Here is a 16,225-nt window from a genome sequence, read left to right on the forward strand (position 1 = left end):
CGGCTTCATTTAATTAAATTGTTTGAAACTAATAAAAAATATAACATTCCTCTTCTTGCTAAATTCAACAAACACAGCCATTGGGTGGGATTTACCCAGTAACCCGCCGCTTGTTCCGCGGTGCCGATGGTGACTGCCATTGGCAGTCAGAGGGATCTTCTGGTCCTGCAGTTGTTAATGGAAAGTTCCAGCCATCAGATATCTGTCATCTTTTAGAAGTCCCTTCCCCGCCCACCTGCTCTGATTATTCTTTGGTGAAAAGTGCAACTCCAGATTGCGTGTGTAAATATGAGTCGCAAATCCTAACTGTAAATTAACAATTTTATTAAGTAGCCTGGTGAACATTTGTGCAACAATAGCTCATTTTAATTACTCAATTGAGGGTTTCAATATACTCATTCTTACAGTCAGCGAACAAATAATTTTTGGTCAGCTCCCCACATCCCCGCTACACTAAACACAATTGAACCAAGAAGGTACCAAAGCATGCCTGCAGAAATGTTTCCTGGGGAGAAAGGAAAAGGAAGGGGGGGGGGGGGGGGGGGGGGGGGGGGGGAAGAGGAAGAAAAGGAAAAGAAAAAAAAGAAAAAGGAAGAAGGATTTCAGAAAATCAGAAATAAATTATACCATGACTTCTAATTCAAATGTTAACTTTGTAATTACTGGATTAAAATTTGTATTACACCATATTTCAATCATTAATGTAATACATAGTGAAGATTAAAATATTTCAGAAGCTGTGTTTAATAATCATGGGAACTTTAAACTTCATGTAGACTGGTCAAATAAAATTGATAAAGGTAATTTGGTGCAGAAAGTAATCAAGAAGGCTAATGGAATATCTAGAGGACTGGAGTATAAGGATGCGGAAGTTAGGCTGCAGTTTTACAAAACCCTGGTTAGACCCCACTTGGGAGTAACTGTAAGCAGATCTGGGCACCACACCGTCGGAAGGATAACTTGGCCTTGAAAGGAGTGCAACATGTGTTTACAAGAATGAGATCTGAACTTTAGGGGTTAAGTTATGCAGAGTGATTCTCCAGAATTTAGAAGTTAGAAGGTTAAGGGGTGATCTGATTGAAGGGTTCAACATATTAACAGGAAAAGACAGGGTAGATAATGATAAACTGTTTCCACTGGTTGGAGATTCTAGAATTGGGGACAAAGTTTAAAAATTAGTGCCAGGCCATTCAGGAGATGTTGGCAAGCACTACAGACACAAAGGGTGGTAGAGGTTTGAAACTCTCTAAATAAACGGCAGTTGATGCTAGATCAGTTGTTAATTTTAAATCTGAGACAGATAAATTTTTGTCAACAAAAGTATTAAGGGATATGGGCTAAAGGCAGGCATTTATCAAATCAATAGAATTCCTTCAGAGCAGGAGGCCATTCGGCCCATCGTGTTTTCTCCCACCCTCTGAAAGAGCACCCTATCTAAGCCCACTTCCTCGCCCTATCCCTATAATCCTACCTACCTAACTTGCACATCTTTGTACAGTGTAAGGAAATCAAAACACCCAGAGGAAATCCACACAGACATGGGAAGGTGCAAACTCCACACAGTCACCCAAGACCGGAATTGAACCCGGGTCCTGGCACTGAGGCAGCATTTTGCCACCCTGCTGTGCCAGGGTGGGATTAGACCATAGATCAGCCATGATCTCATTGAACGGTGGGGCAGGCTCGAGGGGCTGAATGGCTTACTCCTTCCTATGTTCCCAAGAGGAGTTTGTAGCATGCTTTTGAGATGGTTTCCTAGAACATACATTGAAGAGCCAACTAGAGACAAACCTTTTTAAAAATCTAGTATTGTATAATAAGAGCAGGTTAATTAATAAATTTCACAAAAAGGATACTCTGGGAAAAGTGATAATACAATTGAATTCCAAATTAAGATCGAGTAGCAACGTAGACTAGAATCTTAAAACATAAACAAAGCCAACTTTAAAGGTATGAATGGAGAGCTAGATAGGAGGGGAGAGCTTGATAAAGTTGATTGAATAAATAAATTAGACTGAAAGGTATGGCAGGAAATAAACAAGGGAAACATTTAAATAAATTATTCAAAATGTTCAAAAAACACATTCCATTATAAAAGCCAGTGAGAAAGATCCAGGTATAGCTATTAATCAAGAATAGTCCAGGTTAAAAGAAGTTTATAATGTTGCAAAGAGAAACAGTGATCAAAATGTTGATTAAAAAGGGGAAAAAAAGTATACCCGCCAGGAAAAAAACCTTTTAAGAATTTTTACAAGCAGATGGAAAAGAAAGTAGCTAAAGTAAACAGAGGCAGGTGTAATTATCATGGAGAAGGAGGAAAGGGAAGAGATATTGAATTTTCTTTCAACGAGACAAAAATTACATTCCAGAAATAGAAATTTACTCAGGGGCTAATGAGAGAGATTTAAAATATTAATTATTTAAAATAATTAATTTTGGGAAACTTGGGGGACTAAAGGCCTCCAAACCCTCGAGACCTACATTTACAATTCAGTAGCTGCAACCAAATAAGGTATACAAAATATACCCCTCTGAAGGATCTAGAATACCAGCTGTATATTAGGAATTAAAGTAAGTTAGGAACAGTCTGCTCAGTAAATATTTAAATATGGTTCAAATTACTTCATGTTAACCATCTGACCTTTGTTAACCATCTGACCTTTCTAGAGTATATTCTGAACAAGCTGTGCATATCATGTAAGTTCTGCAGCTAGGACAGAGGAAGCGAAGAGCAGGTTGGAAGAAAATAAATTAAGTAAGATACGAGGAAGGAAATGACCAGTTTTCAATAACTCACCTTTCCTGTAAGCACAGAGGGAAATTCTGGATCAAATTTGTTGCTGAGGCCAAACCTTAGGGGGAAGAAAAACATGAAAAAGTGTTTAAGTCCTTGCTACTAGAGGGGAGTAACTTTATGGAAAAAGCTACCATGCAAATACCGTGCAAACATTCCTTTTTTCAGAAATGTAAATGCTGTAATGAGAGAAAGCCCTTTTCCACAAACAACACTTACTGGAATTGATAATGAGGAAGATTTTCATCTTCTTTGGACAGACTCGATTTCAGTAATGCAAATGTTGCACACCACAGCTCCTTTTAAAAAATAAAGGTCACTCAAATCACAATTACATTCCCTCCCATTTAAAATAAAATCCTAACTGCTGGATGAAATCTTTTCAATAACCTATGGATTTTCATAACTATGGGACACATTTCACTGAGTGAACCAAGAAATTTTTCAGATTTTCTTGAGCATAAACACCATTAATCCAGACCATGTTATGACAATTACATCAAAATGATGGTATTGGTTTCAAAACAAGTTGGTAGGGAGAATACCATCAAAGGGCACCTTGGTCCAATTAAAAACTGTTTTCTAAAGACAACCTAATTCGTTTCAAACCAGTATTTTAACTTGCAATATTAACTACTCCAGTTTGAGAATGCCTGGTTTACTGCATAGTCAGCAAAATGGCAATTTTATGCAAATACAGAAGTATGTCAAAATAATTTATAGGTGTTTTAAATAGGAGAAAATAAAGCCTGAATGATATTCATTGCTACAGGAAGATTGCACATTACATTTTTAAAAATTAAGGGAGAGAAGAAAACATTTTCTACATTTAAATAAAATCCTTTTCATCTTAGAATGGAGTGCACACAAAAACACAATATTAGTAAGGATCGCAATTCACTGTTTACTATAAACAGCAAGCTCAGCAACGTGTCAAGTTACAAGAACTACTGGATAATAGAAACAAGATCTCTCAATCCAATGTGTAGACTAGATTAGAATACAATCAAAGAGTGTGCACACATTTTACAACATAATTTTAAAAAATGCAATTACAATGAAAGTATTGTCTATCTTGGCAGTTATTAGGTTGCCAGGTTCTCAAAACCTCATCAGAAAGTTGCAGAGTGCTGCAAAGAATCAAGTGTTTCCCCACCCCGTTTCAAAAGAAAGGAATGGATTTAAACAAGCTGACTTTCACAAAACCCCTATACTGCACTTGTCAGTTATTGAATGAACAGCTGATAATTACTCTGCTTGGGGAAGGTACGCCAGTCACTCCTGACACCGCTGTCCTTGCTGCCCGCCCCCTCAGCGATATCAGAAAACAGGTCCTTGCATGTATGCTGATGACATCATGCTCAACCTCATCAGCACCACTTGACTCCTGCACTGCCTCTGATTTATCACATTGATCCAATATCTAGACCTGTGGGGCAGCACGGTGGCCTAGTGGTTAGCACAACCGTCTCACGGCGCTGAGGTCCCAGGTTCGATCCCGGCTCTGGGTCACTGTCCGTGTGGAGTTTGCACATTCTCCCCGTGTCTGCGTGGCTTTCGCCCCCACAACCCAAAAACAAAATGTGCAGAGTAGGTGGATTGGCCACGCTAAATTGCCCCTTAATTGGAAAAAATAATTGGGTAATCTAAATTTTTTTTTTTTATAAATACCTAGACCTGTGGAAATTTCCTTCAATTATATATCAAGGGAGACAAAAATGATTGTATTCTTCATTCCCCAACCACAGACCTCATCCCTTACCATGGCCACTGGCTGAGGCTGAAACAAACCGTTCCCAATTTAGGTATCCCATTTGAACCTGGGCTGAGCTTCTAACCCCATATCCCCTTCATCACCAGATAAACTACATTGGCCTTTGTAATGTCACCCATCTCTGCAGCAGCCGTCAACCGCTGAAATGCTTATCCAGGCCTTTTGTGATCTCCAAACTTGATTGTGGGTGATGAGAGACCGTGGGCGCGATCCAATGGCCACGCTGTACCAGAAAAAATTATTGTTGCAAACGACATGCAGCAAATTTAGAGAAACTACATACCATAACAACAAAACCCCTAAAACGTCAATTTATTTGATGCCCTGAAACCAGAAACTGTTAAAATAAATACCAACTGGGGCAGGAAAAGGCAACTGATGTGACCTTCAGTAACACCATGTTATCTTTAAGAATATAAAGTTGCAGCAAAAATTGCTGCTAACGCTACAAGCAGGAATCTTAGAGGGACCTATAAATGTAAAAGCCTTAAAATGCAGTGGCACCTGTTTTGAGAATTATTGCAATGATGCCCTGTTAGATTCTGAAATATATACACAGGTTCACCTATAACTCTGAAACTAGAGTTGCACTTTCCATTTCACTGGTAACCAATGAGAAAAATGCAAAGGTATTATCCAGTCTGTTTACAGGCTATCAGAGATTACTCAGAATCTATTTCAGAATACTTTTCTTGTCATGGTATAATAAATCTCTCTTCAATCACCAAACTGCTTATTGACTATGTATACAAACAGGATATCTTGTCTATCCCAGGGTCATCTTCTTCATGGCAAAGCAATATTCGATATAGCCACCTGATCACCTTAACAGCTGACAACTTGACGCAGCAAGCACTAATTGAAAGGATCAAAGGACAGGCTGTCAATATCCATTCTGGCATGTACAAACCAATTTTGATTGATATCCTAGCACTAGTAAATAATTACATGATAAAAGCTTCTCAAATGAGACCATTACGTATTTTACAACTACTAGAAACAAAATACAATGTAAATTATTGTCCAAGTAACAAATCATATACATAGGTTTTCTCTTTTTATACGGGTGGGGGGCAATGGTATGAATTCTAATATTTTCGCCTTGGGCCACACATGTTCTTTAATCAAACTGCTTCTATGATTAATCAGTAAGGGAGAGAGGCAAAAAGTAGGAAACTATGGACTGGTTAGATTGACCTCTTGTGATAATAATAATCTTTATTGTCACAATTAGGCTTACAATGAAGTTACTGTGAAAAGCTGTGGTGGGAGGTTGCTGGGATCAATCATTAAGGAGGAGATGACTGAACATTTGGAAAGACAAAGCTCAATTCACCATTGTCAGCATGGTTTTATGAGGGGAAGTCATGCTTGACGAACTTGCTTGAGTTCTTAGAAGACGTAACCAGCAAGGTGGATATTGGGGAACCTGTGGATGTGGCATATCTAGAAGGTATTTGATATGGGGCCACATAAAAGACTGATCCAAAAGGGGAGATCGCAGGGGATTGGGGTTGAATACTATATTGGCTTGAGGATTGGCTGACTGATAGAAAGCAGAGGGTCAGGATAAATGGCGAACTGTAACTAGCAGGATGCCGTGGGGTTCAGTCCTCCGACTTCAACTGTTTACAATTTATATAAATGATCTGCATTTAATATAGTGTGTAATATAGCAAAATTTGCAGATAAACTAAAATAGGTGGGAAAGCAGCCAGTGAAGAGGAGATAAAGATTTTACAGACGGATATAGATAGGCTAGGGCCAAAATTTGGCAGATGGAGTTTAATGTAGATGAGTGTGAGGCCGCAAAAACAGAAAGGCAAATTATCTAAATGGAAAGCAGATTCACGATGCGTCTGAGCAGAGGGATCTGGGAGTCTTTGTTGATGAATCGCAGAAAGTCGGTATGCAGGTACAGCACGTAACTAAAAAGGCAAAAGCAATGTTAGTGTTTATTGCAAAAGGACTGAAGTTTAAAAGTAGAGAACTGTTGTTTCAATTGTATAGGGTGTTGGTGAGACCACATCTGAAGTATTGTGTCCAGTTTTGGTCTCCTTATTTGAAAAAGGAAGTGGTGGCACTGGAGGCAATTCAAAAGAGTTTCACCCGATTTATTTTAGGGATGGAAGGGTTGATTTATGAGGAGAGATTAGACAGTTTGGGCTTATACTCGCTGGAGTTTAGAAGGATGAGAGGGGACCTGATCAATGTGTGTAAAAATACTAAATGGGATTGATAAAGTAAATGTTGACCAAATGTTCCCCCTTGTGGGGAAATCTAGAATGAGAGGTTACAGATATAGGTTGACAGGCGGTAGATTTAGAACGGAGATGAGGAGGGTGGTGAATTTGTGGAACTTGCTGCCCCATAGTGCGGTGGAATCGAAGCCATGTAAATGGTTTCAAGAAAGAGATAGATATATTTTTAATAAAAATCGGGTTAAAGGGATATGGACAACAGGTGGAGAGGTGGATTCGAGACCAGGAAGAGATCAGGAAGCGGAACAGGCTCGAAGGGCTGAACTGTCTACTTCTGCTCCTAATTCCGAGGTAATATTGCTTTTCAACTAAATATCCTGAACATTAGGACAGCATCACATTGAAATGAAATTAATTTTCCCTCCCTTCTCTTCCCAGGATGCTTGGAGCTTGAAACATAAAACAGTAAATGGTGGAAATGTCCAGCAGGTGAGTCAGCGTCTATAGAGAGATCAGGCAAGATAATGTCTTTGGTGTATACTCTTCGAATTTCCTTTCCAAAACAGTAGTTAATGTCAGGAGACATAAATTTAATTAATTCAACCATTATATCAGATAGTATTTTCACTATGAAATGTGCTTCAACTGTGTATTGCACCCCTCCTCCATCACAATTATTTATCTAAACAAAATTAACAAAGCACATGGACAGAACAGTTTTGTCAATAGAAACAACATGATCTGGAACCCACCTGCAAGTGCTTGCAGGTTACTTTGTTGTGGTACATTACAATTGAATCCAATCCCATCACAGAACTGATAAAAGATAAGAAAGGTATTTTGGCCCACCTTAGCTTAACCATTTCATAAGACACTACATTCCTTTGCAAATTAGCATCTAACCCCCTCGAGCAAGCTATGTTTTACTTCTACTATCTTATCTAGAATTCCATTTCATATATTAATCATCGTGAAGGGTTTCCTGTTTTCAACCCTAAATTTGCCCTTGTAATACTTTTAACCCATCCCACTATTCTGGTTTAGTTGGAAATAGTATCAGTTTATTTATGCTCATTTTGCCTGCAATCATTTACCTCTGCAAGGTTGCCCCTCATTTTGCTTATTTCAAATTTGCCCTCCTGCATATTTCCAATTCCAATCACCCCACCATTGGAGGCCATGCCTTCAGCTGAAAACATACATTATGTGATGCCTTTCATGTAATGAAACATCCCAGATTGCTTCTCTGGTCAATTAAACAACAAAGCCACATAAAGACATATCAGGTCAGATTACCAAAGGTTTGGTTGAAGAGGTGGGTTTGAAGGAGTGTCTTAAAGGAGGAATGATGTGGAGATGCCGGCGTTGGACTGGGGTGAGCACAGTAAGAAGTCTTACAACACCAGGTTAAAGTCCAACAGGTTTGTTTCAAACACGAGCTTTCGGAGCACGGCTCCTTCTTCAGGTGAAGAAGGAGCCGTGCTCCGAAAGCTCGTGTTTGAAACAAACCTGTTGGACTTTAACCTGGTGTTGTAAGACTTCTTAAAGGAGGAAAGCAAGGCAGAGATAGAGGAAGAGGTGTAGGGAGGGAATTCCAGAGTTGGGAGCCAGACAACTGAAGGCACAGCCACCAATAGTGCAGCAATTATAATTGAGAATGCACGAGGCAAGAATTGGAGGAGCGCAGAGGGGGTTTTGGGGTTGTAAAAGATTATAGAGATAGAGAGGGGCAATCCCATTGGCAGTGTGTGTGGGGGAGGAATTTGAAAACAAGGATGAAAATTTAAAATTCAAAGTCCTAAAGTGCGATGGTTCTAAAGTGTCAATGACCTGAGCTCAGGAATTCACTTCATTGACTCTTTCCCCTTTTAAACACTCCTTAAAACCTACCTCCATCATCCCTAATATTACTTTATGTAGCTCAGTACATTGCCCAAATCAAACAGGAATGTGGGTTCACATTCAATGACAGAAGTGAATACAGTACCCAAACAATGGTCACAGCTTAAATATTAATTTCCTCCACCACTGACACACAGTGACAGCAGTGTGTATTATATACAAGATGCACTATAGCAGGGGTGGGCAAACTACGGCCCGCGGGCCGCATGCGGCCCGCCAAAGGTATTTCTGCGGCCCACCAAGTCATTAAAAAAAAAAAAAAATTTTTTTTTTAAAAATTTTTTTTTTTTTTTTTTAAATTTTTTTTTTTAAGGTTAATGGGGGGGGGCTGTTGGGTTACTTACTGGTATAGGGTGGATACGTTGACTTGAGTAGGGTGATCATTGCTCAGCACAACGTTGAGGGCCGAAGGGCCTGTTCTGTGCTGTACTGTTCTATGTTCTATATGAGGCGCCCAAAATCATAACCGGGTGAAGTAATTATTTTACTTAATATACTATGCGGCCCTTTGTGAATTGTGAATTTCTGAATGTGGCCCTTGCACGGAAAAGTTTGCCCACCCCTGCACTATAGTAACTCACCAAGGCTCTTTCAACTGCCCCTTTCAAACCCACGATCTCTATCACCTAGAAAGACAAGGGCAGTAGATGCATGGGAACACCATCACCTGTAGGTTCCTCTACAAGTCACACACCACCTGACTTGGAACTATATCACCGTTCCTTTATTGTGCTGAATCAAAATCCTGGAACTACCTTCTCAGCAGCACTGTGGGTGTAGCTGTACCTGATGGGTTGCAGCAGTTGATGATTGTAGCTTCCTCTCAAGGGCAATTAGGGATGCCATGCCAGTGACGTCCACATCCCATGAAATAATGAAAAAAAAAATTTCCAGTGTTGATAATACACTCCGATCCTTCCTGGTTGCAGAAGGTCTCAGGCACAATGGTGCACACCACATGTATGTCTTGACCATATAGTTGAGCATTCTATTTGTCCTTTTGATTGTTTAGCATGTACAACCCCTGATAAGCAGCAGAGTTTGCATGGAGTTTCTTCTGCACTCAAATCATTAATCAAAGTTAAAAATAGTAAGGGTCCCAATATTGATCTTGGGACTCCCAGTTCAGCTCATCCTCGCCCTAAAATAACTCTCCAAACACTCCCATCAACCAGTTTTTTATCCATTCCAGAGTTTCACCTGAAATTCTTATCATTTAAGCTTTCTTGAATGTTAGGGTACATTATATGAAGTGTAAAAGGTGCTTAAGACACATTTTGTCACAGAAAGTGATCAGGCATATTTCTTCTCTTGGTCTAAATCTATAGGAGTCTGTTGAATTTACAGGGAATTCCCAAGTTCCCATGACTTAAATGCAATACCAAATGGAGATCAAAGAGCAGTTAGCTACCAAACTTGTTTTCTTGTTCTTTCTGAAAACGTGCCCGCATTATCTCCTCGTTTTTCATTATTGGGGAAACTGGTGATCCATGTCAGACAAATCTCATTCCTCATCTCCCTGGAATAAATACCATCCATCCATGAGAATTTGGTTCTGAGCCATTTCAACCTGTCTGGTGATTCAAAATCATTAAGATCAAATTAATTTTACTTAGATTATTGCAGTGGGAGGATGGTACTTTACCTGGGGTTTTCCCTAGCAATGCTTGGAGGAATGTTTAAGTGTAAATGTATACATTAGGTATCTTATGCTCTTTGTTGTCAGCCTCATTGGCATCTTTCATAGTTTTAAAATTCACTTGCCATTTTAGTATGCCAATAACTTTTTGAACCAAGCACCATTCCCCTCAACACTGATATATTTCCACATGTTTTTGTAATCATCCAGAAGGACTGCTTCTCCATCCTTTTTGTAGGATTTAGAGTTTTCTCCCCCTTTCTTTGCTAGTCCGTTCAATTATATGCTTGTAAACTGTAAAATGTTATTGCAATGAGGTTACCATTCACCCAATCACATCTGTGCCTGCTCCTTGCTAGAGTATTCAAAAATGAATCCCTTGCCCTTACAGCCTTTATCATCCTCTGCACGATTCAGGAGTTTATCCACCTTTCTATTATTGTATCCATCAACTAATGTCATTGATAAAGCATTTGCTGCTTAAACAATGTTCCATCTTTCCTTATTCTCAGCAATTAAATTGATGGACACCATCATTTGCTACCAAACTAGAGAAAGAAAATCTGTCCCCATTCACTCTCTTAAAATCGTTCATATCTCTGAAAACATCTATTAAATCTCCTCATCCTTTTCTTCTCCAGTGGAAATAGTTTCAGTATGTTAGTCATTCTTATGGGCAGCCCAGTGGCGCAGTGGTTAACACTGGGCTTGCGGCGCTGAGGACCCGGGTTCGAATCCCGGCCCTGGGTCATTGTCCATGTGGAGTTTGCACATTCTCCCAGTGTCTGCGTGGGTTTCACCCCCACAACCTAAAAGGTGTGCAGGTTAGGTGGATTGACCATGCTAAATTGCCCCTTAATTGGGGGAAAAGAAATTGGGTACTCTAAATTTATTAACAAAAAATGTTAGTCATTCTTCATACATATTCTTCATACATAATTGCTCACATGGAATGGAAATACCAATGCAGTTTGGTCAAGCCAATTGGTCTAGTTCTATGTTGTAACTTCTACATACGTATCTTTGCTATGTTTATTCTAGGAAGGGGAACACTGCTGCCTCACAGTGCCAGGGACCGAGATTTGATTCTGGCCTTGGGTGACTATCTGTGTTTACACATTCTCCCCAATGTCTATGTAGGTTTCATCCGGGTTCCTCCCACAGTTCAAAGATGTGTCAGGTTAGGTGAATTAGCCATGCTAAAAAAATATTTCCCTTTGTGTCCAAAGATGAGCAGGTGAGGTGGGGTTACAGGGATAGGGTGGGGAAGTGGGCTCTTTCAGAGGGTCGGTAGACTTGATGGCCCAATTTGGCGGGTGTCTTTACAAAGGAGGTAGCAGGAGGGGGGACAGGTGCGCCCAAATTGGTTGTATTATCACTGACCTGCAAACATGGAGAAGGTGGGAGAAGGGGGCAGACTGGGTTCAGGTGGAGGAGGCATCGTGTGTGGGAGTAAGTTTAAAGGGACCTGGCTGCGGGCCCCTTCTCTTTACCACGGGGTCGCATATGGAGAGTCCAGAGGTGGCATCATCCTTACAGATCTGGAACCAGCCAAAGTGGCATTTTGGAGTGGATAGGTATGTCGGGCAATGTTATTAGTGAGGGAGTTCCAGGACTTTGACCCAGAGACAGTGAAGGAAGAGCGATATATACAAGTTAGAATCGAGAGTGGCTTGGAGGGGAACTTCCAGGTAGTATTTCCATATATCTGCTTCCTAGCACTTCTAGGTGGTAGTGGTTAGAAGGCGCTGCCTAAGAAGCCTTTAGCGAGAGCTTCTGCCAGTCTATATCAAATGACTTGTTCTGAAAACTGCTCACATTCCAACATAGCAGCCGAGACAATCCACAACATTCTGAAAAAGTTAATTTGCCCCATCTCCCAATCAGATGCTTTTGAAAAAAATCCAGAACCTGATTCAAAAGAATAATTCATTCTTCCCTGGGTTATACCCTGTCTGTGTACAAAGTTTTGTTGACATCCATCCACCAGTTTTTGAGATAATCTGTTTACAGTCAAACAGAGTAATAGTGGTGAAAACATTACCTCCACCCACCTTCAGCAGCTGCAGTAAAAATACTGTAGATGTTGGAAAACTGAAATAAAAACTGCAATCTAGAAACTTTCAGCTGGCTGGTAGCATTGTGGAAAGAGAAACAGAGTCAACATTTTATATCAATAGCTTATCATCAAAACTGACAAAAAAAATTTAAGTGAAACATTCTTTCTCTTTTCGAAAGAAATGTTCATGGGATGTGGGATTGCAGACCCATCCTGAAATGCCATCGAGTAGGTCAGCCACCTTCTTGAACTGCTGACTTCTGGGTGTTGTAGATCGACCGACATTATTGCCATTAGGTGACGAACTCCAGGACTTCAACCCAGCAATGATGAAGGAACGATGCAGCATCGGGATGACTGTGACTGGGACGGGAACTTGCAAGTGGTGATGTTCTCATGTGCTTATTGCCCTCGTTCTTCTAGATAGCAGAGGGTACAGATTTTGAAGGTGCTGTCAAAGGAGCCGTTGCATGTTGTAACAGTGCATCCAGTATATAGTACACACTGCTGCCACTGTTCCCACTGGTGTCAGGGGATTCTGCCAGACCTGCTGAATATTTCCAGCATTTTTAGTTTTTGTTCGCTAAACTGCACATTCCTAATCTGTGATTCTCCTTTATTCATTTTAATGGTTGTAAAATCCTTGCCTTGTGGGTCATGCAATTTCTCCAATGTATGCTCCACAAGCACCAAAACAATAAATGTACTCTATAACTTCTTAATTTCACTCATAGAAAACAGGCATCACTATTGTCTGGCAACTTGGGGATTTTCACAGTAACTTCACTGAAGTGTTAATGTAAGCCTACTTGTGACACTAATAAAGATTATTATTATTAAGTTGCCCTTGAGAACATGGTCGTGAGCCACTTTCCTGCGTATAATGGAGTGACTTGCAAAACCGTTTCACACGGTATTTAAGAATCACCCACATTGTTGTGGGTCTAGAGTTACATGTAGGCCAGATCAAGAATGGCATATTTCCTTCCAACAACAATCCAGTAGTTTGTGGTTCCCATTACTGATATTAGCTTTTTATTTCAGATTCCATTAATTGAATTTAAACACCCCAGCTGTCATGCTGGGATTTGAACCCACGTCAGCAGATCTATCATCCAGACTTCTGATGAATCATACTGACAACAAACATTTTCCTCAGCATCGTCACCGAGCAGTGAGCGAAAAGCATGAAAATCAATGCAGGTACTGCCTATACATTTTTACTTCAAAGGGGAGGAGTAATCAAGTCGATGTTGCAACCAGGGTTGGAATACTGCATATAGATATAATGAATGGAAATACAAGTGAATTGATAGCACGGCAAGTTTAACGATGATTTTACAATCATCTCAAGCCCAACTAATCACATTAGTCTTGGAATAAAACGTAACCCAATTAAATGTCATCACATGCTTAAAAAGGTAAACAAATACATTTGTTTGAATGGGCTCACACACGAACCGTTCCGATTATATAAATCTTGCTGGTCACCACCGTTGTGACAGAATGTAGAGTTTTCAACAACTGCTATTATAAAAAGGTGGTCATTGTAATGAATGTACGGGGTTTAGCGGCAGAATGGGAACACTGAACACTTTTCAAATCAGTTCCACTACTCTGGTTAAAAATACAGGCCACCGAGACAGAGTACAGACTGTAGCAAGCGGACAACATTAATCCCTTCCAGGTATAGTTGCCCGCCAGCCCAGTTTTCCCTGGCGATGCTTCCGCGTCCCTTTGCCTGGTTACCGCCGCCTCATGCTCGGCTGTTGACAGCAAAGGCCGGGAGCCGGACCGGGGCCGTCTCCGGGCAACGTGCCCGGCCGGCAAGCCGAGCTCTCCGCCGAATCCGCACCCACCATGTACCAACTTACACTGTTATGTGCCCGGCCCCCCGCACCACCACGGGGTCAGGGGTGTATCGGATCAAATGCTCGTCCATCACCACCCGCTCGTCCTCCTCGTCCAGCTCATATATCGTATCGAAGTCCGCCATGTTGCTGCTCAGGGGCACAAGCCGTGCCCGCGCCTGCGCATGCGCTCACCCCGGCCCCGCCGACGTCACAAGCAGCCCCCGCCGCTTGGCGGCCACGTGCCGAATCACACGCGCAGCCAGCCTGGGAATGAGTGGAAGACTGGGAATGAGTGAGACTGGGAATGAGTGAGAGACTGGGAATATCTGAAAATGAATGAGAGACAGGGAATGAGTGAGAATGATTGAGACTGGGAATGAGTGAGGACGGGAATGAGTGAGAGACTGGAAATGAGTGAGAGACTGGGAATGAGTGAGACTGGGAATGAGTGGGAATGAGTGAGAGACTGGAAATGAGTGAGAGACTGAAAATGAGTGAGACTGGGAATGACTGGGAATGAGTGAGAGACTGGGAATGACTGAGAATGAGTGAGAGACTGGAAATGAGTGAGAGACTGGGAATGAATGAGAATGAGTGAGAGACTGGGAATGAGTGAGAGACTTGGAATGTGTGAGCGACTGGGAAAGAGAGGGATTGGGAATGACTGAAAAACTGGGAATGAGAGAGACTGAGAATGAGTGGGAATGAGTAAGAGACTGGGAATGAGTTGGAATGAGCGTGGTACTGTGAATGACAGAGACTGGGAATGCCTGGGAGACTGGGAATGAGTGAGAGTCTGGAAATGAGTGAGAGACTGGGAATGAGTGAGAATGAGTGAGAGACTAGGAATGAGTGAGAGACTGGGAATGAGTGAGACTGGGAATGACTGAGAATGAGTGAGAGACTGGGAATGAGTGGGAATGAGTGAGAGACTGGGAATGAATGAGAATGAGTGAGAGACTAGGAATGAGTGAGAGACTGGTAATGAGTTGGAATGGGTGAATGACTGGGAATGAGTGAGAGACTGGGAATGAGTGAGAAACTGGGAATGAGTGAGAGACTTGGAATGTGTGAGAGACTGGGAAAGAGAGGGATTGGGAATGACTGAGAAACTGGGAATGAGAGAGACTGAGGATGAGTGGGAATGAGTAAGAGACTGGGACTGTGGGAATGAGCGTGGTACTGTGAATGACAGAGACTGGGAATGCCTGGGAGACTGGGAATGAGCGAGGTACTGGGAATGAGTGAGAGACTGGGAATGAGTGAGAACGGGAATGAATGAGAATGAGTGAGAACGGGAATGAATGAGAATGAGTGAGAGACTGGGAATGAGTGAGAGACTGGGAATGAGTGAGACTGGGAATGACTGAGAATGAGTGAGAGACTGGGAATGAGTGGGAATGAGTGAGAGACTGGGAATGAGTGGGAATGAGTGAGAGACTGGGAATAACTGGGAATGAGTGAGAGACTGGGAATGAATGAGAATGAGTGAGAGACTAGGAATGAGTGAGAGACTGGTAATGAGTGGGAATGAGTGAATGACTGGGAATGAGTGAGAGACTGGGAATGACTGAGAATGAGTGAGAGACTGGGAAAGAGAGGGATTGGGAATGACTGAGAAACTGGGAATGAGAGAGACTGGGAATGAGTGGGAATGAGCATGGTACTGTGAATGACAGAGACTGGGAATGCCTGGGAGACTGGGAATGAATGAGAGACTGGGAATGAGTGAGAACGGGAATGAGTGAGAATGAGTGAGAGACTGGAAATGAGTGAGAGACTGGGAATGAGTGAGAATGAGTGAGAGACTTGGAATGAGTGAGAGACTGGGAAAGAGAGGGATTGGGAATGACTGCGAAACTGGGAATGAGGGAGACTGGGAATGAGTGGGAATGAGTAAGAGACTGGGAATGAGTGGGAATGAGCATGGTACTGTGAATGACAGAGACTGGGAATGCCTGGGAGACTGGGAATGAGTGAGAGACTGGGAATGAGTGAGAGAC

The 16,225-nt window shown here is 41.6% G+C and overlaps 1 protein-coding gene across 1 annotated transcript in view; it reads right to left on the minus strand.

Moving 5' to 3' along the window:
- Window positions 1-14,389, minus strand: part of chic1 (cysteine-rich hydrophobic domain 1) — a 53,292-nt gene extending 38,903 nt beyond the window's left edge. The window contains exons 1-2 of the mRNA XM_038774995.1: window positions 14,244-14,389; window positions 2,798-2,852 (exon numbers count right to left, since the gene is read on the minus strand). Of these exons, the coding sequence (XP_038630923.1) occupies window positions 2,798-2,852; window positions 14,244-14,365 (177 nt within the window). The 5' untranslated portion in view covers window positions 14,366-14,389. The remainder of the gene's footprint in view (window positions 1-2,797; window positions 2,853-14,243) is intronic.
- Between the last annotated feature and the right edge of the window lie 1,836 nt (window positions 14,390-16,225).

The sequence above is a fragment of the Scyliorhinus canicula genome, chromosome 17 (genome assembly GCF_902713615.1).
Source record: "Scyliorhinus canicula chromosome 17, sScyCan1.1, whole genome shotgun sequence".
Taxonomy (NCBI): domain Eukaryota; kingdom Metazoa; phylum Chordata; class Chondrichthyes; order Carcharhiniformes; family Scyliorhinidae; genus Scyliorhinus; species Scyliorhinus canicula.